The following is a 26,665-nucleotide window of genomic DNA, read 5'->3' as shown; positions in this document are numbered from 1 at the left end:
ATGAAAAGCTCGATGTTGTCTATTTAATACAGAATCATAATCAGTAGAGTCATAAAAGAAGACATTTGATTTGAATAAAAGGAATTCTTTAAAGTTGTTAACAGATTTTTAAAGATCTGTACTCCCTACTCTCCCGTAGTCGTTCTTGCTGAAGTTCAGCGAGTGCAGACGCGGCTGCTGTCAGCTGGCTGCTTCATCTCTGTCGTGTTAAATTCTTCTCTCACAGCTTCCCGGACCTCGTGGCTCCGTGTTTTGGCCTCCACCCGCTTCAGGCCAGCGGGGGTCCAGATCAGCGCAGCGTGAAGCCTCAGGTAGTACAACCATCTGCTCAGCGTACTTCTTTAAATTCATTTTACTTTATTTATTCTGAGAAACATGAAGAGTTTCTGGATCAGGATCTCTCAGGAGGGAGTTCAGTCCTGCTGTTGGCTCTTCTCTTCAAAACGGAAAGCTCTGTGTGTGATTTAAAAATAAACACAAATATTTTAAATCTTTAAGATGACAAACGTTACTACAGTTCTCTAGAGGCTGCACATTTTCAGGGTACAGTTTTGTGTTTTTATCACCTGAAATGAGAGTTTATGTATTAAGCAGACGCTTTTGCCCAAAGCGACTTACAGGTGATAATCAAGCCAGCACTTGGAGGACTTTTATTTTGAAAAGAAAAATGGGTGTTTGTGTAAATATTTAATATTTTGAACTGTTTAGTTGAATTGGTGTCATAAATGGTGCTTGAAATCCTTGAAGATGTTTGAGTTCTTAACTCCAACTGATGCAGAACATCAGTGTTTAACAACAGCCCTGAAAATCCTGAAAAGCTGAAAGAACGCGGATGAAGATCTGAGATCTGAGATTTCTCAGAGAAGCTGAACTTCTACACAGCTGATCGTGTTTCTGCAGCACGATCTGGAAGCTGCGATGTCTCGGATCTACACCCACAGAGATCGCCTCGTCGCCAACGCTCCTGATCCGTTTACCCTGCCCGTACTCTCCTGGAACAACCTGGTTCTGCTGTCCTTCATACGTACTGAGGGTTTTTATTTAGATTTCAGCCACTTTTCTTCTGTTTTACTTGAACTTTTTTAAACTTGACCTCTGATTTATTCAGAATCTGAACCTAAGGGACAAACCAGAGTTTAAGACTCTTATTTTTAGGTCTTGAAGAGGATTTTTACTTGTAGCCTGTAACAAAGAAAACCTAAAAACATGAAACCTTCTCATTAAAACATTTACTCCGTGTCTGGGCTTCTGGATCCTGCTCCTGGAGGGTATACCTGCATGTTTTCTATGTTTCTCTGCTCCAGCACACCTGGTTTCATTCAGTGAGTGATTAACAGGCTTCTGCAGGGCTTGATGATCTGCTGAACAGGTGATTTATTTATTAAATGAAGTGTGCTGCTGGAGCAGAGGAACTTATAAAACATGGATTTCAGCACCAGGGTTCAGTGGCTCTGCTGCTTTTAAGTGCTTGCTGCACACATAATTCTGATTCCGTGTAACAAATCCAGACGTTATGTGACTTTTCTCCTAATCTGACTTCTGAGGAAGGCTTCACTTGTTCTGTCAGCTCTGCTTTATTCTCACGGATGCTGATGGTTTTCCGGCTGAGGAAAGTGAGTGTTGGTCAGAGCAGAATTCAGGAATCTCGGAGCTGAAGCTACGATCCCACGCTGCCGTTGGCACAACTGTTAGTTTAGGGATCGGGTTTGGAGCTGGTGAGATACGACATTTTCTGCTCCACAGATCTTCTCTTCATTCATGCACACACACACACACACACACACACACACACACACACACACACACACACACACACACACACACACACACACACACACACACACACACACACACACACACGGTAGAATTACCTCAAACACAACTCTGATATTACTTTGAGCCTCTTTAGGTTAGAAAACACCTCAGCAGCTAACTGCACATCATGCTGTGTTCAGTGGGAATGGGAAATCTATACGTTTACATTTGTTTTTGCTTCACAGATCACGTTTCAGAGCCATAAGTACTTTGTCTCCAATCGTGGTTCAGCGATTGAATGGGCACAAGTGTAAGAATTTCACTGCACAGAAAGTATTCCCCATGGGTTCTGGGAATTTCACACAGGAATGATAACTAAAATATCAGCTGTTAGAAAATGGTTTCAAAAGCAAGACAATTGAGGAGTTTAATGAACGTCTGCACAACGAAATCCCTGTAAATACATAATGTCTTGTGTTTGTGCTCCAGCTTCTGTGGTCCTCTCAGGTGTCTACACCAGGTGAGACGTGTCTGGAAGACAGGAAAAGACACGGAGCATCTTTAGAAAAGGGACAAGGAGTCCAGATTTATAGAAAAACAAAACTAGCTTCAAAATAAAGAAAATCAAAAGTGGGTTTTTTCTAGTTAGTCAGAGGACATCCGGCAGAACCTGAACGCAGTTATTTTATTGTGCTCAAGAACTTCCTTTGGTCCTTCACAATAAGGGTCTGAGAAGTAAACCTCAAAACTTCTGAAACGGTTAGGAGTTTAGTAGAAAATAATTTTAATAAACACCTAATGTATATATATATATATATATATATATATATATATATATATATATATATATATATATATATATATACATACATATATATATATATATATATATATATATATATATATATATATATATATATATATATATATACATACATATATATATATTATAAATAAAACTTCTTACAGCTCTCATCAAAGTGTTTTCTCTGCGGGAGTCTTGCCGGGGCCGGTCTCTCGGCGCGGCCGGGCCAGCGCTGCGGTCCGCCGGTCAGAGCGGAGAGCAGCACCGGGCTGGTCTGGAGGTGGCTCCGGTAGTGCCTCCTCTCGGACCGCTCCCAGGACTGCTGCGGGCTCGCCTCCACCTGACACCACGTCTCCCTCCGGGTGTTCAGCTCCAGCAGAGCCCGCTCCTCACATCCGGACATTTTTATTGATGTTTTCGGGTTTTTTTTTTATGTGAACAAGCGATCCGGTTAGCATGTTGCTACAACGTTACCATGGTTACATTAGCGGGGGGAGGGGGGGGGAGGGGGGTGGGGATTACCCATGCGTCCCACAGATCTTTTTTTAAGACGAGTGGCACATGAGGGTTCTTCAGTAACTTCCTTTTTCCATTTATTTCTACATTTTTCATTATTTTAGATTCTACTTTTTATCTTTTCTTAATTTTAAAGTTTTCAATAACTTTACACTGATTTACTAAAAAGTGTCCTTAGAGCAGGAAATTAAAGACATTATCTATTAAAATAAGCGACAGTTTGATCCATAAAACAAATGATTTTATCACACATCGGTTAAAAATCCCAAAATATTTTATAAATAAATATGATGATAAATGAATCCATTATAATAGTGAGTTCTGTCTTCCTTTTGCTAACTTTTAACCAGAGCGATTAATGAAAACATATTTCCCAGGTATACCGCTGAAGCTCCCTCTGGGTCAGGTGATTTGGATTAGAGCAGATAAAGAGCTGAGCATATGGCTGCAGCTTTCTGTGCCAGCGCTGCTTTAACTCATTATGAGATTTTTATGGTTTCTAAATCGTCTCCTTTTTTCTTTCCCTTTGAAAGTTTAGAATTAAGATCTTTGGGACATTTTAAATGTTTCCTGTAGATAAGTTTAAAATATTTGAGATCTTATCCAGATGATTTCCTGGATGTTTTCAGAGAAATGGAATTCCAATCATTCAGGGTTGATGAGATAACCCTGGCTGTTAAATCAGCTTGATTCTTATTTCACTGCTTTATTATTATTATAAAATGTTTAAATTGTGCTTTTAAACGTGTTAAATATAACACGCGTAACTGATTTGAGTGATGCTGAGTGTGACTGTTGCGTCATCAGTGCCATGTCACAGCAGGCAGCAGGATGAACCACCAGTTCCTGCCGCTCTTATTGGCTCAGCGGCATCGGAAGGCTCAGACAGGCGCACAAAAAGAGCGCAGACGCGCGTGGCACTGTTCAGGAAGCCGCTGACTTCAGGAAGAAGTCCCTCTCCTCTCCTGTGGGTTATGATTGGATCACCGGCCACCTGGCGCATCACCCTGGCTTTTGGTTCCCGGTGAGGAGATGATTGTTCTCCCGGTCTCTCGCTTCCTGTCTCGTTGTCGGTTGATTATCTTTCGGTTGAAGTGAGGAACAAAACGCGGACGCCGTCATCATGGTCGCGGGGGAGCTCGTGCAGGAGCATCTGCGCGTTGACACCGGCGCACCTGACGACATCACGGTGGACAGGAAGAGCCCCGATCTGGACGGAGCGGCGGAGTTCTACCCGAGGATCGGACTGGCGGGCGCGGCGGAAACCAACCGTGAGCTGGAGCGGGAGGTGCAGCCGGATGAAAGAGAGGCGATGCTGCCCAACGGAGGAGGAGGAGGAGGAGCAGCGGAAGGGAAACTGCTGGAAACTAAACTGTACCGGCGCCGGTTCGCGGTGCTGGCCGTGTTCAGCCTGTACTCCATGGTGAACGCCTTCCAGTGGATTCACTATAGCATCATCACCAACGTGTTCACGCGCTTCTACCGCGTCAGCAACGACAAGGTGGACTGGCTCTCCGTGGTCTACATGGTCGCCTACGTGCCGCTCATCTTCCCCGCTACCTGGCTGCTGGACCGGAGGGGGCTCCGGTTAACGGCCCTGCTGGGAGCTGGACTCAACTGCGCAGGCGCGTGGCTCAAGTGCGCAAGCGTGCACCCAGACCTCTTTGGAGTCACTCTCTCTGCGCAGATCATCTGCTCCGTGGCGCAGGTGTTCATCCTCGGGCTGCCGTCCCGCATCGCCTCGGTGTGGTTCGGTCCCCGCGGGGTGTCCACCGCGTGCGCCACGGCCGTGCTGGGGAACCAGGTCAGCAGGGGGGGTGGCCCTTATATCCCCAAACCCCAAACTTCACATTTATTTATAAAACGTCTGCTTTTGTCTTTAGCTGGGGACAGCCATCGGGTTCCTCCTGCCTCCACTTCTGGTTCCAAATACCCCGGATGACCTGGATTTAACAGGTCTGAAAATTACACGTTTTATTCAAATGTTTTTTTTTCAAGGAAAAACTCAACGTTTCAATCTTTTAAATAGAGAATTTACCTCCCTCCTGACCCTTAGCGATGTGAAGGTTCTCAGTCATCCAGGTCATGGTGATCCAAAAGGGTTCAGATGAAGGCAGCTGGACATCTTTGGTTTCTCGAAGACAGTTCTCTTATCAGATGAGCTTTGTCAATTCTGACTGGAATATGGGAAAGTCAAGCTTATAAGCTGTAGCTCTCTGCTATTTAACGAGCAGAAACTACTCGAGTACCCCTCCTTCCTACCCCCTGATGAGTCGTTGGCCTCTACTGAGAGGGAGTTATTGTGCTGATCAGATGCAGGAAGATGTGACCTAGACTGAAGCTGCGTAGGAATGAGATTCAAAGCTGCATCAAGGTGAAATCTAAGCCCCTCCTCTATTTAAAGTGGGGTTTTCTCGTTTGACATAGATAGCTTCTTTTACTCCTCTCTCAAATCGTCTATCTTCTCTGTGTAGAATGTGTACTTTGTCATGTTCAAAGGTGTGTCCCTTGTCTTTCAGGTGTAGGTGGACTACAGAGTCCTGACCTGAAGAGGTGGCTCACCTGTGTTGTTCCATGCTCTTGTGTAATTGTTGTTTAGTTTCCCCGATGTAAACATCTGGACAGTCCTCGTGACACTGGACTGCATAAATGGGGGACATGTAATACATTATTTGTAAATTAAATGTTAAAGAAAGAAAATTAGCTGAAATTTGTTGCATTCTCACCTAAAGGTGAGGGCAACTATCCAGCATGTTTGACGTGTTTCCCCTACTTCAGCACCTGATTTAATCAGCAGCTAATTAACCGGTTCCTGCAGAGCTTGGTCGGCTGCTAAGCAGGTGAATCAAGTTTGGTGGATCAGGGAAACAACTAAAAAATGCTGGATGGTGGCCCTCAAGGACCAGAGTTCCCCACCCCTGGCCCTATAGCTACTAGCCAGACAAGAAAGCCTCCAGCTGGATTTAACTAAGCAGACAGGTAGGCGCCTGCCTCCTATTGCATAATGACTGCAGGGTGATGATCTTTCAGCTGCAACAACTTATTTAACCCAGCTGGTGCAATGAGCTGCTTCTCATTTTTTTAAACAACCAGGTGGAAAGACACACCTGGTGGTAGTGGAAAAGATGTTAGTCTGTGAGAAGGGTCAGATCATTGTATTCAAGCAGAGAAAACATCTAAGGAGATGCAGAAAAGACAAAAACTGGGTTCAGAACTGTCCGACGCTTTATTAAAACTGGTCTGATGAGTCCAGATGGACTCTGGTCCAGAGTGATGGTGCATCAGGGTAAGAAGAGAGGCAGGTGAAGTGCACCCATCATGCCTAGGCCTACTCTACAAGCCTGTGGTGGCAGTGCTATGATCTGGGCTTGATGCAGGTTGTCAGGTGTAGGTTCAGCAACAGGATGTGCTCCAAGAACGAGGTCAGCTGACTACCTGAATGATCTGGTTATTCCATCTTCCGTTAAACATCTGTTCTCATTGCAGGTATCACTGATAATGGAAGCTGTTTAATTAGATCATCAGTGAATTAAAATGGATTTTTCTATCATGCAGCTCACAACATCCGCATCATGTTCTACGGCACAGCTGCTGTCTCCACAGGACTCTTCATCCTCACCATCATAGGTAATCACAAACAGCTTATGTCATTCCTGATGTGCGTCCATCTGCAGCGGGGGGGGGGGGGGGGGGGGGGTGCCCCGGGGGGGGGGGGGGGGGGTGCCCCAAACTCATTATCTGACCACTTAGGGGCATAAGGGGAGTTTCTGCGTCTGAGACCCAGATGTCCTCGTGCAGACAGCACCTGAGGTTCAGGAGTTAAACAGCAAGACTGCAGCTTTGGACTAAAGATTTCATCTCTAGTCTTTGAGAGTGGTGTTAATGGTGCGTGACTTTAAACCAGTATGCAAATGCATCACGTTAAAGCTGCAGCTGTAATTTGAATCTGCCATTCTGATGAATACGTTTCAGTTCAGCAGAAGCAGTCTGAGTCAGCAAGAGGCCTTCGGTGTTATGACAAATCCACAAAAGCATCAAGGAAGTAAAGCAGCTCCTCATGTTCATTCTGTTTGGTTTTAGTCTCATATGTAAATAAATACCTCGTTATTAGGAGCCAAATGCAAATTTGGATGGGAGGTGAACAGTTTTATTATGTTAGTGATGAAAAGAATCATCCAGACTGAAATATGAAGCCAATGAGCAAATATGTAAGACTGCAGTACCAGTGGCAGCCAGCAGGGGCAGGTTTCCAGTTGGCTCATGGGTCCCTGAACGGGGCTATAGCGTTATTTTCCAATCCGCTTTGCCCCACTCCCTGAATAACACATTTGTTCTTCAGTTTACATTAAGAATTCTGATGAGTTTCAACTGTCGCGTGATTTATTAGCTTCTTAACCCTCCCACTGTCCTAACGAGTGTGACCCTGTGAGGAAAGTTGACCATTGAGCAGGGTTGATGGTTTCTCCCTTGGGTCCACGTGGCAGGGGTGAGGAGTGAGCACCACCTCACCCCTGCCACGTGGACCCGAGGGATAAACCATCAACCCTGCTGTTACCTCCCCAACAGGAGGTGTTAAAATGTGAAGGAGGGGGTAACATAAAATTGCGACAGTGGATTTAAAATGGGTTTAATTGTTATAAAATGTTCTAAAAACAAGAGCAAACAGATTGTGAGCATTTTTAAAATAATGCAAAAGGAAAAATTCACTATAAGGTTAACAGTTAAAAGACAGCTTATCAACTATATAAAACACCTGGTTAAAACTTTTAATAAAGTTTTACCTAAACTGAAGGTGTTTTAAAAACACAACAAAGTTGATAAAAGTGTAAAAACTAAAGCAGAGTTCACCTTAAAACAGAGTCAACTAAGTTGACATCAACCAAAGATCCCTATGGGTCACTCAGAGTTTTTCCCTTAAAAACTCCTCAACTCAGAGTTAAAACTTTAAAAGTTAAAACTCATCACAAACGAAGGGGTTGAAAACAAATTGAGGCCTGGAGGACAGCGTCACCACTGCACTGCTGCCTCCCAGACTGCTGAAGGCACAGCCTTTTTATCCCAGGTGTGGGTCATCAGGAGGATCAGCTGTGCTCCTCAGCAGCCTGGAAGAGAGGAGGAGGAGGGGCGGTGTCGGGCTGATCACCAGGGCTGGGTGATCCTGGCTCCTGCATCCCAATGGCCAGGCTGGTAGCCGTGACGCTGCTCAGTGGTCAACTTTCCTCACGGGGTCACCCATAAAGACAGTGGGGGGGTTAATAAAATTACTGCAAATCAGACGTCGCATGTACGACGCTCGCTAAACCAATCTTTTTTTCTTCTTCGTTTTTGGTTCGATGATGTCATTTTGACGAGACGAACATTTGTAGTTTGCTACGTCCTTTCGCATAAAACCTAACATCACTTTTGCCCTCGTTCAAAAATAGGCGATTCCTCTGAATGGGTCTTAAAAATTCACGGACATCATGTGAAATCCATGGAACACATCAAACGGGATTAGAAAATGGCTTTTTTAACCCCGTTGACCTCGGTCCGACACCACTCATACGTTTAATCTTCCACACCAAAAATAAAGCATAAAAATGAAATTTGTGGAAAAAAATTGCACTTGTTTGGGGCGATGACAGTTATGATATATAGTAATCAAATGCGGCTCTCCGTAACGTGAGACTGAAACGTGTTCCAAGCTGCTGACCTGCCAGTTACCTGGTTAGTTTAGGTGAATCAGCAGTCTGGAGGTTTCAGCTGACATGTGACGCGACATTAGTGCGTTTTACACGTCTGTCTTTATGAAGCAGAAGGCTCGTTGACCTTGTTTTCTTCTTCTCCTGCAGTAATCACAGACAGACCTCCTCTTCCTCCCAGCCCGGCCCAGGCGGCTCTGCCGGGCGTCCCGCTGGAGTCGTACTCATACAAGCAGTCAATCATCAACCTGATAAAGAACAGAGCCTTCGTCCTGCTGCTCATCAGCTACGGTAACCATTAAACCCCCGATGGACCTCTCACACCTCATTTGTCTGTCTTTTCTCTCCACTTTGCTGACTTCGACCTCCAGAGATAAACTTTTCATGATTAAACAGTAAAACTAATCTTATCTGTCACAATTCTGTCCGTCAAGGATTTGTGTTTTATCAGTTTTCACTGTTTTTCCTTCAAATCAGATCTGAGGAGAGATGAACTTTGTGTTCGACTCATTTGAAGGTCTCCTTGGATAAAAGCTTAAACTACAAATACAAGCTCATAACTGGCTTTTATATTTTATTAATAATAAGAATAAATTCAGGATTGATGAGGAATTTATCAATTATTACAGATTTGTATTAGGATATTATTGGTATTGAGGATCACTCAAATGTGGACAGGAATCATGATTATTTAGGTCAATAACAAGGTCAAAAGTCGTGGATATTTAGCACAAACACTCATCCAGAACACGCAGTTATTCTCCTGAGGTGCAGCTCTTCAAAATAAGGGCATCAGTGATTGTTCAGCGCACCGGGCCTGGAGGGCGGTTTTAGTCTTAACTCTGCTTCAACACACCTGCTTTCAATCCGCTGAGCCTGCTGAGCTGCTGCACAGGTGACTGAACCACTGAATCAAGCGTGTTGGAGCAGAGAAACCACTAAAACGTGCTGGACACTGGCCCTCCAGGACCAGGATTGAATGCCTTGTGTTAATAAATGTTTATTTTGAACAAATTCCTTCAGGAACATTCATGGGCTCGACACACGGGAGGCGACATCGCCTCTCCTCCATTCATTTTCAATGAGACATGCGCGACAAAGCGATAATCGCGGGTCTCCCTCCTACTAAGCGAAACGCGAAAAACGTGCGTGTGAAATTTTGCGCTCGTGCACGTGTCGTGCACAGGTGACCCACTGACGCAATCCCAGAAAGTTGAAATATTTTCAACTTTTCATCGCTGTCGCTTGGACGAGGACCAATCAACGGAGGTTTCATTCACTGACCAATCAGATCAGGTGAATTTTGAGTGATTCTGCATAAAAGCATCTAATAAACGAACAAACATAAACGTGAAAACAGTGGAGGTGTATTATTTGTTCCCTAGGATTGTGAGTTCAGCCTTGCAAAGGGGCGGGAGTGATACCTGGTTGTTTATCCTATCTTGGGTCGTCGCTCAGGTCACCACATTTTAGTCCAACAGAGATAATCCCACACGGATTAAGATTGTGTGCTGTTTGGTGAGCCTTGGTGTGTATATTCTCCATTGACCCTTTTATGAGGGTGTGCCTCTTTGGGTGTGTGAGTGCAGGTTAAAAATGGCTGCTAAAGACACCTGTTCAGGTGGGGAGGGGGGCTCAGGCGGGATCATTTCTGTTGAGCACAACAGAAATGGATGCATCTTTTGTTTTGCACACATGGAGCTGCGATGACGGACTTGTGTCTCTGTTTAAAATTCACTCGATCCTCTCAAACCCTTTACCTGCTTTTGAGAGCTCGGATTAGCTTTTGAGAGCTCTGATTAAATCTCCCTGAACTCCAGAGGTGTGAAAGTCGCCTCTCATGTTTCTGAGTGAGAGTGTAGCACACAGCGGAAACAATTCATTTTCACCTAAAAATGTACATTTTAGCGCGAGTATTCCTTTGGGAGTATGCTGTTGCAACCCAAAACACCTCATGACCCACAGTACAGAGGCTGGGCGCTGGCTCAACCAAATTTTATGCAGATTTCCAAAACAAATCCAGGCAGGAAAACGCACGTGTCTGCTCACGAGTGCACGAAGCCTCTCTGACTGTCTGTCCAAGAGACACACAAGCCGACATCAGTCAGGAATCCTGTCAGTGTGATGCAGGGACAAAGGCTTACAGCAGCCAAGTGGAAAGTTACCCTGTTACACCGATTACGACTTTAAAACAGCAAAGATTCGGCTCAGCTGTGACTTCATGAAGAAGACTCTTTTTGTTCTTCTCTCTTGCTGCTGATCAGCGGGTTTAGCACGGAGAGCGGTGAAACGTCTGGAGTTGGACGGGATAAAACCAAACTTCGCTAGTGCATTTTTTTCCGGTGATGCAGAGGTTGTGTTGGAACTAGGGTCAAGGTGTGGTAGAAAATGTTGTTTCCATCATTGAAACGAGCCTATCCCAGTTCGCTGGGTCTGTTTTACTCCTGGTACCCGGAAGAGCCGCTGATCCCGGTACCGTGGGATTACACTCTCCTTTCTCTTCCTTTCTACAGGTATTCTAACCGGATCCTTCTACTCTGTCTCTACCCTCCTCAACCAGATCATCCTGGATTGTTTCAAGGTAAACAAAGCAGTCAACATAAACCTCACAGACACAAAAACCGTTGGCAACAAGTTAGAGACACAGAGTGGGAAGAACGGTGCCAAGGTTCACTTGGAATTCCATTGAATTGCTTTTTATGACAATCGCTTGTGTCAAAAATGAAAAGTATTTACAAAATTTTCTCTACAAAATTTTTTACAATCCATCCTTGTTGATAAGTTATAAAAATGTGTTTATTAAATAAACTGGAACACTTGGAAGCCTATAATCCCTCCACAATGAAAAAATTAACATATTGTATGTCATAATTATGAGATACGATTTGTTTTTATCGGAGTGGCGGGAATGAGCTTCCATAGACCTTATTGTCTGAAGCTCTGAGTTCATAGTTTATTAGCTGCTTTCACGCATTCCTGCTGCCCACCATAACGCACGCACGCACACACACACACACAGTTTAGCTCTCAGATGATATCTCCCACAGAACACGGTGGACCCATGACCTCTCCCCGACATGTCACCCAAACACACACGGACATGCGACTAGATTAACAAGTGCCCAGGAGGTCTGAACCTTACGGTGACCTTTCTTTCCTGCAGAACCAGAACCAGGAGCTGAACGCTGGGAGGATTGGTTTGACTCTGGTGGTTGCTGGAATGTTTGGTTCCATCCTGTGTGGTTGGTGGCTGGACCGCACGAAGACGTACAAGTATGAAACGCGCCTTAGTCTCAGGAAAAAGGGCTTCTTCTGCCTCATGCCTGGTGGGAAATCGGTATTCCTGCTAGAATTACAGGTTAATGTGTGAAATATACAGGACTGACGACAGATATTTTCATCATGTTAACATGATTAAGGTGACAGATCATTTGCTGCTGTGGCGCCTTGACTCTGGATCTCTCTCCCCCTGAGCCTGAGATCAGTAGACTCAGTGGTCTCCTTTGAAAGCAGCTGAAAACTCACTTGTTCAGGCTTTGCTGTGACCTTCATCACCCTCTCCTTGTTCTGCTCTCCCCACCTATTCCACCTTCCTCAGGATCCACTGATTTCCCTCTTTCCTATTCACTCTCTCTCTTTCTTAACATTTTTAATCACAACTGTAACTTTTCTGCTCATTTTAAATATATTTTTAACAATTTTCTAAATTCTTTTTTATATTTTTACATTTTTTGTTTTTGTGAAGCGCCTCGTGATTTTTATCTTGAGAGGTGCTATAGAAATGATATTTTCTTCTTCTTCTACAATATCAAGAGTTTGTTTTGTTTTCTCAAGGTGAAAATACCCATCAGATCAATCTAAATGATTATGTGTAAATCTGGAGGATAAATTAGACGAATCCAAACCAGTGTAACCAGTAGACTGGTGGCTTCATCATCGATGCCTCGTCTCTTTTCCTGCTTTCAGGATCACGACTCTGATCGTCTACATCCTGTCGTTTCTGGGAATGCTAGCCTTCACCTTCACCCTGGACCTCAACAACATCCACGTGGTTTTCGTCACCGCTGGAGTCCTCGGGTAGGAGGAGCTTGTGTGTGTGTGTGTGTGTGTGTGTGTGTGTGTGTGTGTGTGTGTGTGTGTGTGTGTGTGTGTCGTAACAGATTAAATATAAACAGTTGGAGTTCACGTTTACCTCATTTCTTTAGATCTTAACTAGAAAAAATAAACTAATATTTCTAATTTAGGACAAAAATTGATAATTGTCTGACTTGTTTGGTGTCAGCTGGTTTGGACCGGTTTGGATGAAACATAAATGCAGCTACAGCCAGAAGACTTTTCCTGAATTAGTCCTAAAAAGTGAAAGTTGTGGGACATTTAGGAAGCAGGCTAGGCTGAGAACTCTAGGTTTGTGTCAGAGTAAAAAACGTTTTTGTTTCTGGGTCTAACCTCACCTGCTGTTTGTTTACCTGTTATGTGTACGAAGATCCAGGTGTTTCTGTCATTTTTACGCTTTAGATTTTGCGTCTGAACAGTAAATCGACCTTTGTTCCCATAACTGTTTCCAGATTCTTCATGACGGGCTACCTGCCTCTGGGCTTTGAGTTCGGGGTGGAGATCACGTACCCGGAGTCCGAGGGAACGTCTTCAGGACTCCTCAACGCTTTTGCTCAGGTACCACCGAGGCGTTGAAGTACAAGAACAAAATACTCCCGATGCTTTTATCTGTAGAGAAAACTCTTTATTTTAAACCACCACAGAGGCAGCTTTTTCCTCTCTGGTGGAAAATCTCCAAATGGACTTCCAACATTTGGGTAAAGGTCTGAACTGTCACGTGTTTTCAGATCTTTGGGATCATTTTCACGCTGATCCAGGGCAGACTGACCACAGATTTCGGTCCGCTGGTTGGGAATATCTTCCTCTCCTCCTGGATCCTCCTGGGAGTGATCCTGACAGGTACGCACCCGTTTCAGCGGTCTTCCGAGCCCGACCTTTCCCGAGATCCCAGCGGTGATGTTCTTGTTCTGTGTTCCAGCCTTAATAAAGTCCGAACTGAAGCGACACAACGTAAACATGAGGACGGAGGGTGGTGACCGGAAGGCCGTAAGCATTTCAGACTCACGCTTTCTTCTGTAGGAAAGGTCAAAGGTCACCGCTTAACTCCTAAACAGATTCCCGAGAGGTGGATCAGATCTGATGTGTGACTTAGCAATGAGGTTTTTGTTTTAACAAAAAGCTTATTTTATGTTTTTTATTCTATTTCATTCTCCTTTATTGTCCTTTTGTTTTTTCCTCCTCTTTCCCTTCTTTTGTTCCATATTTTATTTTCCTCTTTATTCAAAATTCATCCTCCCCTTCTTTGTTTTCTTCTTCTTCTCTCCCCCTCCCTACTTTTGTTTTATTTCTTCTCCTTTTTGTTATTACTTCTCTTCCTTTTTCCTTTCCCCCTTTCTTCTTCAGTTTTTTCTTTTCCCCTCGTCTGTCTTCTCCTGACTTGTCCTCCTCTTCCTCCTCCTCCTCCTCCTCCTCCTCCTCATCATCATCATCATCATCATCATCATCATCATCATCATCATCATTTTTTGACTTTTTCTAATTCAGCTGCATCATGTTTTTATTTTTTTTCTGACCTGATTGCATTTTGAGCTGGAGCCAAAATATTCTGACAAACGTGTTTCTTAGATGACGTCTCACCAAACCGGTTTGTTTCTCTACCGGTTTTATCGGCACAACCTTTAAACGCTGTCCTGCTGCCAGGTTCCCAGTTAAACATGCTGACAGATACTTAAACCTTTCTCTGATTTAACTCGGCTGCAAATGAAGCCTGGCTACTAAATCTGCCTCATCCTTTTGTCTGCCCAACATTTTGCTGAGTCACGGCTGAAGAAAGGACAGTTTGCTCTTTTTTTCTGCGGTGACCAGATTCGTTCATCCTTGCTTTAATTCTCACACCAACATGAGCTCCACACATAAATCGTCTTTAGCTGTTTGGGGTTTTGGCTGCTGCCATCTGGTGGTCAAATAGAGAATGATACAGAAATATTTTGATCACTGAATTTAGTTTTTAATCATTACAAAGATAAATAAACCAGCTCTTCTTGTTTTTTCTTATAATATTTTATATTTTCTTTCCCTCCTGCAGGTTCCCACTGAGTGTCCTGAGGAATGCTCTTCAGAAAACAAAACCAACGACGTCAAACTGGAACCTTCTCTCAGTTTCTCCCGTGAAACCTCGCTGTGACCTGCCAAGTCACTGAATCACAGACTAGCAGTACTCGGGACAGCGGGGACCAGCTAGTTCCCATAGCTGCTGGAGGCCGTTCCCACCTGGTCGTCATCTTGGCGTTCTTGTCTGTGATGGAACCAGAAAAAGGCACCTGGACAGTTTGTTGTCCAGGAAACTGGTCTGGGAGGCACCACCGTTATTTTATCTATTTATTTTTTAAAGCAAAGTGACAGACTTTAGTTTCGAAGTGTGAGTTCCACATCAGCAGGAACTAGCTGGGTAGCTCCAGTTTGGTTCAGCCTCAGTTCTCCATCCATGGTTCCACATCTTCTTCCACAGAGAAAGAACTGAGCCAGATTAGTAGTATGCAAGCACTGAGACGGAGATTAAAATATAATCCTCTGCACTTTACTTCAGCTGGATGTGGAAGCAGTTAGAAGGTAAAACCTGAAGCTTCCTGGGTCTCCGTGGTGATTTGGACATTTTGGTCACATTTACTTGAGTCTTAATATCCACCAAGCAGCTCTTATTCTCATCAAGAACACTAACGATGGTTTATTAATAAAATAAATGACTCATTTATTTTTACAGCTATCCAGAAACCTTCTGAGGTTTTCATTTGCTGGTCACACACGACCACGCGGGAGGACATTTATGGAGAACAAGAGCAGAACGTTAATTCTACTAGGAGTTTTTCTTCTGTTTAACACCATAAGAGGAAACAATCACAACATGACCTTAAGGGGATAGTTCAGATCTTTGGAACAGAAGGAAAACAATTTTCGACGTTTGAATGAGTCATTCCTCCACTTGGGGCAGGACCTCATCCGGGGTCTCATTGGGTCTTGTTCACGAGTGAGGGAAAACTGGAGCGTGAGATCGACAGGTGGATTGGTGCTGCATCTGCAGTGATGCGGGCGTTGTACCGGTCTGTCGTGTTGAAGAGAGAGCTGAGTCAGAAGGCGAAGCTCTTAATTTACCGGTCGATCTACATTCCTACCTTCACCTATGGTCATGAGCTTTGGGTAGTGACCGAAAGAACAAGATCACGGATACAAGCAGCCGAAATGAGTTTTCTCCAAAGAGTGGCTGGGCTCTCCCTTTGAGATAGTGTGAGAAGCTCGGTCATGTGGGAGGGGCTCGGAGTAGACCCGCTGCTCCTCCACATCAAGAGGAGCCAGTTGAGGTGGCTCGGGCATCTGGTCAGGATGCCTCCTGGACGCCTCCCTGGTGAGGTTTTCCGGGCACGTCCAACCGGGAGGAGGCCTAAAGGTAGATCTAGGACACGGTGGAGGGACTATGTCTCTCACCTGGCCAGGGAGTGCTTTGGGATTCCCCCGGAGTAGCTGGCCCAAGTGGATGGGGAGAGGGAAGTCTGGGCCTCTCTTCTTAGGCTACTGCCCCCGCGACCCGACTCCGGATAAGTGAATGAAAATGGATAGATGGATGAGTCACAAGACTAATGTTTTTCTGTATGACTCAGAATGACTCAGATTCTGATATATTTTACAGTTTTTAACCTTCACTTAAGACTTTAAACTTTGTGTTCTTTAGTTTATTTGGTTCTTAAGGTTCCAATTAGCTCATTCACTGAAACATAATTATCAAATCATCTAAATAATTCTGCTGTTAGCAGAATTCAGTGCTCAACATTCAAACAGCATTTCCGTTGACTCATCCAAAACACTCATAGAGAAGATGAAAGCTGTTTGATCTGAGCTGATTAAATCTGATTTATTGTTAGGTTTGCTCTGATCCAACGTCTGGTGAGATAAAAGAAACCGGAAGAGTTTCTAAAAGGTTTTGTGCTGCTCTGTTTTCTAACAGAATCTTTTTGGACCAAACAGAATCTGAGTTTAATGCACAAAAACAAACAAACGCACACTTTTGCAAACATGTTTTGAACATTATTTTTTATGGTCACCTGCTGTCGGTTATCAACCTTTATGTGTTTTTGTTGTTTATTGAACAGAATCCTATTCACGAGGTTGTAAAATAAAGCAAGAAAAGCACAACGTGTTGAACAAAAGTGGTTCTGCATCTTTGTACCGTTTTAGATGATTTTTACTTGTCACAAACATCTGTATAAACGAATTGTACTGTTTTTGTACATTAAAACAACCTCAGACTCTTGAAGCACGTTTTAAGCACCAGATTAAAACTGTTTAATCTGTGAACAATATCAGTATTTTAGACATTAATTTTATATTAACAGAAAAGCTTTTTGCTTCTTATTTTCTAGTGTGAAACTCAACATAGACAAATATAACGTTGATATATTATGTTATTTTTAAACTACAGTCAAAGCTAAAGTTTTAACGTTTTCATGGTAGAAGTTTTGGTTTTTGTTGAAAACTGAAATTTTCCTGAATTTGTTTTTTCTATTTTCCAGCCTTTTGACTTTCTTTTTTTTATATAAAAAGATTTAAACTTAGACGTTGGTTAAAAGTTTTCCTTTTCACTTTATATTGGCAAATAAAGAATATGAGTGTTGTTGTTATTTGTTAAATTTGACTAAATGATTAAATATCCTCCTGCAGGCTCCTGGAACAGAGCTTTTCTCTCCGTGAGGTGATTGCGTTGGCCTGGCTGTGTTCAGCTCAGAGGTTTAGCATGTGTGTGAAACAGGCCACCTGGCTCAGGCTGAGAAGGTTTGCTGATGCAGTCATGTTGCCAGAACCATCCCTCACTTTTTCTCTTATCCCCACTCTTTTTTTCCATTTCCATTTATTTAAGGACAGTGCACATTAATCAACATTTATGTAAATGGTGCCAGTGTTAGCCAGCAGGCTAATTTTCAACTGTAGTCCATTGGCAAGATGTTATACGAAGCACATGACGGCTAAAAAGAAAGAACATATTAAATGAACATAATAATTAGAACAAGAATTAACATACAACAATAAAACACAGTACCATTACACTTAGTCCATTAAAACATAACATATATTCATATAACCATACAACTCATTAAAGAATCCAAAGTAGCCATATATCCATCAATCTCTCATACATCTAATAGGTTACACAATAAAGTCTCAAAACAAACATCCAATGATTATTAGGAGAGGTGTTCACATTTTTGTGTGCTTAAAAGCCAGCTCTTAAGACGGAGTGTGAATGTATGATATGAAGTAGAGTTTCTAATGTCCACTGGTAATGCCATACTTCCTTTGCTTTTGGAGAAATTCTGTGCTCCCGACAGGACAGCGGACATCTTTATTTCTACATTTATACAGTGGCATGTGATGGCAAGATAGGCATCCATAGTCAATGGTGTCCACACATCAGTTGTCAGACTTATAGCTTTTACCAACTCAGCTTCAGTCTTTTCCCTTTTCTATTTTCAAATGTGTCTCCATCATGGTTTTTGTTATGGAAATTTTATATTTCATTGCTTTGTTGTGATTATTAGTCAACGAACAATTTGTAAGCTTTACTTACTTTTTTGGATTCATCAATAAATTTGTAAATATGGAAATATTTACCGATTTATTACGTAATTAGGAAATCCTTGGATGTCCTCGGGGCACCACCCCTTTTAACAGGGGAACAATGAATCCACACCTCTATCAATCAGTCTATCCTTTCCGTGAAATCCTTAACGAGCTGCAGTTATTTTTCTATCAACACAAACAAATCACCTGAGACAAACTTAATTGGCAATGACCTTTATTAACTAATATATTCACTTCAGCTCCTTCCAAAGTGTTAGCTAATTAATATCCACCAACTTATTTTATCAAATGACTAACAAATAATAAAAACAATGGAATGATAATGTGAAATACTAATCTGATAGGTGGGGTAACAAAATGGAGGTTGTTGAAACAAAATGGCTGGTCCCTTTGTCTGAGGGAGCAAGGACCCGACCGTGTATGTGGGATGTGTGTGTCCTCCCAAACACTGAAAACCAGAATATGTGTGTGTGTCATGATGGGAGGCAGTTTCTTGACCCACGACATGCAGAATCACACACGGAGAGCAGGAAGGTAAGTAAAAGGTTTTATTTTTGGAAATAATGAGCAACGGAGGTTCGGGACTCGACGAGATGCAGGACTGGCAGCAGGACTCCAGGAGGAGGTTTCTAAGGAGGGAGACAGAGTGAATAACTAAAGGAAACAGACGGAAACTTAACTGGAGCCTGGTCTTACTGTTTCTTGGCAGCACTAAATGCACCGGGAGGGTTGTCGGGTCCGGGTGAGCTGAGGATATCCAAGAAAGGTGGTTGGTTTGTCCAGAGGAGCCGAAATGGATGTGGTAGGTGAGCGGCTGAGAGCGGGCGGTCAGAGGATGGAGCAGTGTGTCAGGTAGGTTGTGATCCGGGTTTGTTCTGGAGAGGCTGAGGACTTTAAGAGGAACCTGGGAAAGAGCAGGAGAGGGCATAAAGGGGTTTTCAGACGACAGGTTATCACGAGTAAAAAAATACAAAAATGTCAAGGTCTGGTTAGTGGCTAGAGCTACCCAAACTGAGTAAATCATCCGGCGTGGTGAAGCGTCCCACTGCTCCTTAAATCCCCTGGCCTTGATGATGAGATCAGCTTCAGCTGGGAGCTCTCAGACACGCCCACCTATGGAAACAAGCTCAGGGTAGAAAAACCAGGTTACAGGCAGGCAGCTCACCACGGACCATGACAGTGTGTGTGTCTTGTCCCCCCAAACACGGAAAACCAGAATGTGTGTGTGTGTGCGTGTGTGTGTGTGTGTGTGTGTGTGTGTGTGTGTGTGTGTGTGTGCGCGCGTGGGCAACTTTCACTTTAAACTTCTGAAGCACGTTCAATCACAATAAAACTTAACAAACTTCAAAACCGCTTCACAAAGATCGATAAACAAAACAAAAGATCAATCATAAATGAAATATCTGTTTGTCAGCCTGGCCACAGCATAAAACTTCTTGAGATATTAAACAATGACAAAAACAAAACGGCTTACTCTTAAGATGATCCGATGGCGTGTTTTGGTATGGAGGAGAGACCGTATTTACCTTAAAGCAATCGCGCGGTTTGATCGCTTGTTCTGAACTTATTAGAGAAGCGGAAGAGAAAGAGAGAGAGAGAAAAAACTTTGAACAAACGAACAGCGAGGCGTCCCTCAGTGTTCAATCGGCGTTCTCCGTTGCTTCCAGTAGCTCGCTGTTCCGTCCGCTTCAGCAGCTAGGCCTCGTGCACATGCTGTCCGGAGTGGTAGAAGAATGGGTTCTTCTTCATGCCAGTTGAAACTGGGACAAAAGAGGGATAAGTTTCGTTCTTCGCTGGGATTTATAGCTTTTAGCGGGCAGGAACTTGTTTAGGTTCCGGGGTTCGGCGTCACTTCGGTGACTTCATCACGTTGCTTCGGGCTGCAGGGAATCATGGGAAATGAAGTTGTTGCTGGCGCTGATTTTTAATATGCCTTTTTATTCACGCTCCAGGGCGTTTTTGGCACAGTCTTTTGGAGAAATTACTGCATAGTAATTTCCTCATGAGGGCAGACCCTCAACATTCCCCCTTTTGGTTTCGGGGATCGTGCCAGAGCTCGATCGTCGGAAGCACAGATGGGTTCGTCCCTCATGACCGTTGGTCGACTTGATCGTCGGAAGCACAGATGGGTTCGTCCCTCATGACCGTTGGTCGACTTGGACGCCTTTGGTCTTTGTCTTGGTCTTGGATCCTGGTCAGACAAAAGAACAAGAGGGGATAGGAAATGGGATAGTCCCCACGCGCATAACGAGGAGGAGCCACCCATGCAGGTGGTACGCAAATTCTACCAGGGGTGTCGTTGTCCATGCGAGAGGTAGTAGTGTGGAAGGAGGGAGGCCGGCGGGAGGTTGACTCCATGAGGGGACAAAAGGGGACAAGGATCAGGCAGTCCACAGTCCATGGGGACAAAAGGGGACAAGGATCAGGCAGTCCACAGTCCATGGGGACAAGGGGACAGGGATCAGGCAGTCCACAGTCCATGGGCTTAACAGGGCACCCGTGAGGGGATAAAAGGGCTTATCTCCGCCGGCCATACAGTTCAGTTCATGGGCACGCGGTTCATGTACGAGAGTCCATAGTTCGCAAGCGCGCATTGGCCTATGTGGTCCCAAGATTCCCCCCTTTTTGGTCCAAAGGGTGGATTAGGACAGTCTTTGGGCTAAACAAGGACCATAAACTAAGAGGTACTACATTGTGCTGGGCGGCTGACAGATTCACTGACAGACTGAGCTGGGCCGGCACATAACCACTAGCTAAAATGTGACCAAGTAAGAAATAAAAATATAGAAACCCCCCAAAAAAAACATATCATAACATCCAAGAAAATTCATAGCAACCCTGAGGTATCATAAAATACAATCTTAGGTAATACATTCAGTGTGTAGCTTATAAAGAATGTGACATAATGCAACACTCAGATAAAAATGTGAGGTAGACTAAAGTGAAACTACTCTTAGGGTTACAGAATAACAAAGAAAATGTTGCTCACCCCCTTTAGACCGATGTGGGACACTCACGCTTGGACTCTCTCCGAACGCGGTCACGAGGCACATCGTAGGTGAGCAGGTGCATCTTATCCTGGAGTTTATTAACACGCCTGTAGGCGGAATAAGCTATCACGGCCGTGATGAGCCATCCCAGCCCCAGGGCGACCAATGTGCAGATTAAGGTGGTATAATCTGTGTCTATGGAGCATTTTGGGTATCTATTCATGGGCGTCAGAGTAAGTTCATGTGGGGTTTGTATGAACTTAACAAGTTTGGTTCCTTCAGTCAGCAGTTGTTGGTCAATTTCTAAATCAATGGTAAAGTTATAACCCTGGAATGCGTCCATGATCTCAATCTCTGAGTCATGCTGTTCGAGGTTGAGATGATGGAGTGCCAGGTTGCCCAAGTGTACGATTGCACCCGGCGGAACTGAGAGGAAAATGGTTTGGTTCGGCAGTTGTAACCCAGTGGCAACGTTATGCTGGTCATAAGTTACAAGGACTGAGTCTGCTGGGGTGCTGATAAGCCATCTGTCACCTGCATGTTCCACTCTAGTATCCATGTCCACATCTTTTAATGTAACCGTTGCTTGGCAATGCTGCAGGGGCGCGTCGCTCCTGAGGCCACACTGATAATTGGCAACGTCCCAGACAAATGGGTTACCAAGACACACCCAGTGAATATCCTTGGTTTTTGTGCATAGATCTAAGTTAGGAGTTAGATAGAGTTTGCTATCAGCATCTTGGTAAGCTAGGAAGCTCGGAGTGTTAAGGTGGAAATGCTTACCGTCTTTCCAAAAACCAACGTTTAGCATAGACTTAAGCCTATAGATGTGAGGTGTCTCAATTATGGGAACATTTAACAGGAAACCAAGTTCTAATTTCTCTGTATCAACGTGAATGGGAATTGCACTGCCTAGGCTGTACGCTAGGTGGATTTGTGAAGTGTGTACAGTAGAGAGAGTAGCAGCTGTCAAAATATCTTTGAGCAGATCCAGTGGTACCAAGTATGTGGGAATGCGACCTTCAACCAGGCTGTCCAGAGTGGAACTTATTTCCCTGAGCAGGTCCTGCATCAAATCTCTCACCACTCGTGTTTACACAATATCCTGCTGTATGGTTTCAGACAAAGCCTTGATTGCACGTAGAAATTCATTAATCAGAGCAGAGTGTAGGTTAACAGTTACAAGAGTACCCTGTAAGGTTTAAGTAAGTACATCCTGTTTGCGGTCTAGGAGGAGGAGTTTCCCCTGGATCTCTGGCATCTCGTCCTGGAGTTCGGCAATGTGTCGTTGGACAGTCTCAATACTAATTGTGTTAGCCGCCGAAAGTCCAACTGAAAAGAGGGATCCCACCACGGACACTGCAGCGATGAGTCCACCTAGAAACCTTTTTGGGCGGTTATTTCTGCTGAGGTCGTCCTCCGTGACTATGAATTTTTGAAGTTGTGCCAACATGTAAGTAGTGGTGCGCTTGGCATGTTGAACAGTACCAATAATGGATTTGTGAGGAGGGGGGACCGGTATCACATGCTTGTGATAGATGTCCCACGGGTCCAAACGGACAACGATACGTTGCGTATGTATGCGGCAGTGTGTGATCAACAATCCGGGTTGTCTTGGAGGACCATCCCGGTTGGTGGTCCTGGTTGAATGATAGCTGATGGAGTTGCTGCAGTTGATCCAATGAGGATGCAGAAGATCCAGAGGAACTCCATCCTGTAATGGAGAGACTCGTGGTTAGTGAGAAGAACGGCGGGGGGGCCTTGTTCTTTGTCGGTTAGTACATGTTAGTGGGTTAGACGTGCACTTCCCCCCCATTCCATTTCCATGCATAGAACTATTTGGAGACTACGTCTACCTCCTGCGGGGAGTCTGGTCTCTGTACCCACGGGGATGGTTTGACGTAGGGTTTGATTTGGTTCGCATGCACCCATTTGTAGTCAGGCTCCTGTCTTGCTTTGGTGATGCGTAACCTGTATGCAACTGGAGAGACATTTGCTACGATTTCAAATGGTCCTGCCCAGCAGGACAGAAACTTCTTAGCTTTGCCTGCCGGTTGGGCGAACCGGAAGTAGAATACTTTGTCACCCACCTCGTATTCGCGGCTGGTTGTCTTTTGGTCGTAGTAGGCTTTAGCGCCTTCTACGTTGGTCTCCAGTTTCTTCTGAGCGTGCGCAAACATAGCTCTGAGGTGTGTTTTCAAGTCTGCCGCATACTGATGAGCGGTATAGGCAGTGGCAACACTGACATCTTCTGGGTGATACAGGAGGTGCAGTGGTAGGGTCTTCAGTCTGCCGGTCATCATCTCAAAGGGCGTAACCCCCGTGGATTGTTGGGGAGTGGACCGTATGGCCATTAGGACCAGAGGGAGCTTAACATCCCATTCCTTCCCGGTGGAGCAGACGTACTTTTTGAGCATGGAGACGACCGTGCGGTTCATCCGTTCGACCTGTCCAGATGACTGTGGGCGATAGGGGAGGTGGAATTTCACTTCCACTCCCAGAAGGTCAAACAGGGATGTCATTACACTGGATGTGAAATGGGTTCCCCGGTCAGAGTCGATGCAGAGTGGAAGGCCCCATCGACTGAAAACGTGGTTAATCAGCAGAACAGCGGTTGTGACGGCTGTGTCGTTTGGCGCTGGAAGGCACTCCACCCACTTTGTGAAACTGCAAGTTATAATTAGCATATATTTGTTTCCTTTTGCTGATTTGGGAACCGGTCCAACCCAGTCGATCTGCAGGTGGGACCAAGGGAAGGTTATTCCCCTGCGTTGCAGTGGTGCTCTAGCGAGCGGCTGGGAGGGTTGAAACTGGGCACAGATGAGGCAGCCTTGGACATAGCTGTGTACATCCTTGGACATCGACGGCCAATATGCTACTTTTGTCAGTGACGCGAGGGTAGCTTTTGCTCCGCGGTGACCTCCAACCGGAGTGTCGTGGGCGTATGCAAGCATTACTCCTCTGTGGTCGATTGGAACAACCCAGCACGGCGGGCTGTGGTCGTCACGCATGTAAACTAACAAATAGTTTTGTAGTTTCAGATGCGCGAGCTGACGACGCAGGTTTACCATATCTCGGCTTTCGCCAGTAGGTGGTGACCAAGCCCCCACAATGCGGCTTTAAAATTGAAGCCAACCCAGAAGTAAGAAAAATTGCAGTTCCACCTTCATCCGCTGGGGGCTGGTATCAGAAGCGAGCGAATCCTCATTGACTCCCATGTTAAAAATGCCAATTTCACAGCAGAAATAAACATGTTTACAGCCTGGTACCAAAACATGTTTTTTTTTTAATTATCTAGTTTACACTCATGACAACTCTGAGGGGGGTGAATTTTTTTCTCACTCTTCTGTTTAAGTGTATTGAAAGCCTAAAATTCTGTATAATTAATGAGCATCCGACACACGTGACCGCCGCCTCAGACCCACGTGACCACAGAGCTAGCTCCGTGGAAAGGCCTCAGTACAGCCTCTGTCTCTCCTGGAAACTTTCGGGATTTTGAGTCTCTGTGCTTGTGAATTCTGTTTTGGATATTATTGGTGCAATTGTTGGACAAAATGACTTGCTGTGGTATTACTTGAACTAATAGAGCTCCAAGGAGTCTCCACTTAATTTTTTTTCGGTAAGTTAAATTAAATGTATGTGTAACGTGAGGAAGTGTGGGTTTTCTGTCACAAAGGTGGTGTTGGACTCATCTGGGTCAAAGCTGGGTCGTTGAGAACTTTCACCCACAGATTAAGACCTGAACGCCAGCGAGTCTGGGAGGAAACCATAACATCTGCCACCTGCAGCTTCGTGCCAGAAGATGTTGTTCCCACAGAAGATGTTGTTCCCATAAAAGTAGTCATAACATAACAAGTCTTAAAACTTTGTTTCTTGATTTTAATGTTAAAAGTTTAATCATCAATTTGCTCATTATAAATGTGTTTTAATCAAATGAATGACTATTATGCTTTGGGTAATTATAAGAGATTTAATTAATCCATTCTTAATTAAATGTTAATGTTGAGAATGTTTGGTAACGACCTTCACACTCCTGCTTCTTCACACACCCAAACACGCCCACGCACATCTGCTCACAGTAAACTCCAAAACACATTTGCTGACGCACACGTTTTGCTTTGAGAGGAGAAAGGCTTTTGGTAAGTTTCAGTCTTACGATTTCGGTTCGTGCTTGACAACGAAAGAGAGAGGACCTGAATAAACGCTTAAAGGGGGGAGCCGAATGGCTCGTTTCTCCCCCCCCCCCTCTCACGCTGTTCCTGCCAAGCCAGGCAGAATAGCTGAATCGCAACTTCTAACGCAGACTCATTACCGAGTCTTTTGATTTCTGAGTGAATTAACTTAAGAAAGCGCATCGACAAAACGCTTTACCATCAACGTATACCGAGGGCAACTCTGGACCGGTTCCGTTCGACACTTACGTCTCCCCTGTCAGCCGTTGGTGTCATCTGGATGAACCACCACCATCCTCCACGGCCCGGATCCGAAAGAGGGTCCACAAGAGTTCGGTGAGACAGAGCACGGTGTTTAGCGTTTGATGCAGTTCTCTGATAAGACCTAAGTTTATCCAAACCATCACTTCACTCAGACACCTGTTCTTCCTGAAGCAAAATCAGACTCACACACGCATCCATATCACAACATTCTCAATCTTCATAAATTCACCACAAGGTCTATTTGATCATATCAACTGTTAAAGATTGTCCCACAAGTTGCCAATGTTGATTGTTACTTCCTGTTTGTCAATTTCAAAATCATTAGTTTAATTTGAAGAATTAAAACTTTTAATTGTCAAACTGGTTTCCTCATTGAACTGAAACACAGACACACAGATATTATCGTCAGTTTATCGATGAAAACAACCTTTGAGTCTTCTTAACAATATAAAATTTGGTTATTGATTTATTAAAAATTAATATTCCGAATTAATACGTAGCATGGTTCCTCTTTCATAAAAGAGCCTAAAACCACAACGCTACAATATAACTGAGCCAAACCAGTTTCTCCTACAATATGGCGAGCGTATCCAGACTTCTATATCTGCGATATATCTGATTCCAAACATCTAAAAGCTACAAACAACGCTGTTCTCTGTGTTTCACTTTGGTGTCTTATTTTGAAAAAAACAGATCATTCACTTGATTAATTATTGATCAACATATGTTTTGCTTAATTTTTTTATCACAAATAAAGTACTTTGATTAAGTAAAAGCATTCTTCTTCTCCTTCGGACTCTT

The 26,665-nt window shown here is 44.1% G+C and overlaps 2 protein-coding genes across 3 annotated transcripts; one reads left to right on the top strand and one right to left on the bottom strand.

The window, feature by feature from the left end:
* On the bottom strand, positions 1–3,059 carry spata45 (spermatogenesis associated 45). The gene is made up of 2 exons (XM_070544457.1): positions 2,723–3,059; positions 1–2,286 (listed from the first exon to the last, which is right to left on the bottom strand). Exons 1-2 carry the CDS (start codon positions 2,961–2,963, stop codon positions 2,267–2,269), a joined length of 261 nt encoding a protein of 86 aa, XP_070400558.1. The 5' UTR covers positions 2,964–3,059; the 3' UTR covers positions 1–2,266.
* Positions 3,060–3,652: 593 nt separating this feature from the next.
* flvcr1 (FLVCR choline and heme transporter 1) lies at positions 3,653–17,116 on the top strand. 2 transcript variants are annotated; one of them, XM_070544446.1, is made up of 11 exons: positions 3,661–4,880; positions 4,960–5,032; positions 6,632–6,703; positions 8,908–9,048; positions 11,271–11,338; positions 11,921–12,030; positions 12,724–12,834; positions 13,323–13,428; positions 13,599–13,710; positions 13,790–13,857; positions 14,897–17,116. In XM_070544446.1, the coding sequence occupies exons 1-11, from the start codon at positions 4,200–4,202 to the stop codon at positions 14,993–14,995; spliced, it is 1,641 nt and encodes a 546-aa protein (XP_070400547.1). In that variant the 5' UTR covers positions 3,661–4,199; the 3' UTR covers positions 14,996–17,116. The 2 variants fall into 2 exon arrangements, 1 of the variants encoding a protein (XP_070400547.1); XR_011516303.1 differs by lacking the exons at positions 13,790–13,857; positions 14,897–17,116 and having other exon boundaries at positions 3,653–4,880; positions 11,921–12,115.
* The last annotated feature ends 9,549 nt before the right edge of the window (positions 17,117–26,665 follow it).

Source organism: Nothobranchius furzeri, chromosome 2 (assembly GCF_043380555.1).
Source record: "Nothobranchius furzeri strain GRZ-AD chromosome 2, NfurGRZ-RIMD1, whole genome shotgun sequence".
NCBI classification, from domain to species: Eukaryota; Metazoa; Chordata; class Actinopteri; order Cyprinodontiformes; family Nothobranchiidae; genus Nothobranchius; species Nothobranchius furzeri.
The sequence above is the reverse complement of the archived record's forward strand: the minus strand, read 5'-3'. Positions and strand labels throughout refer to the sequence as shown.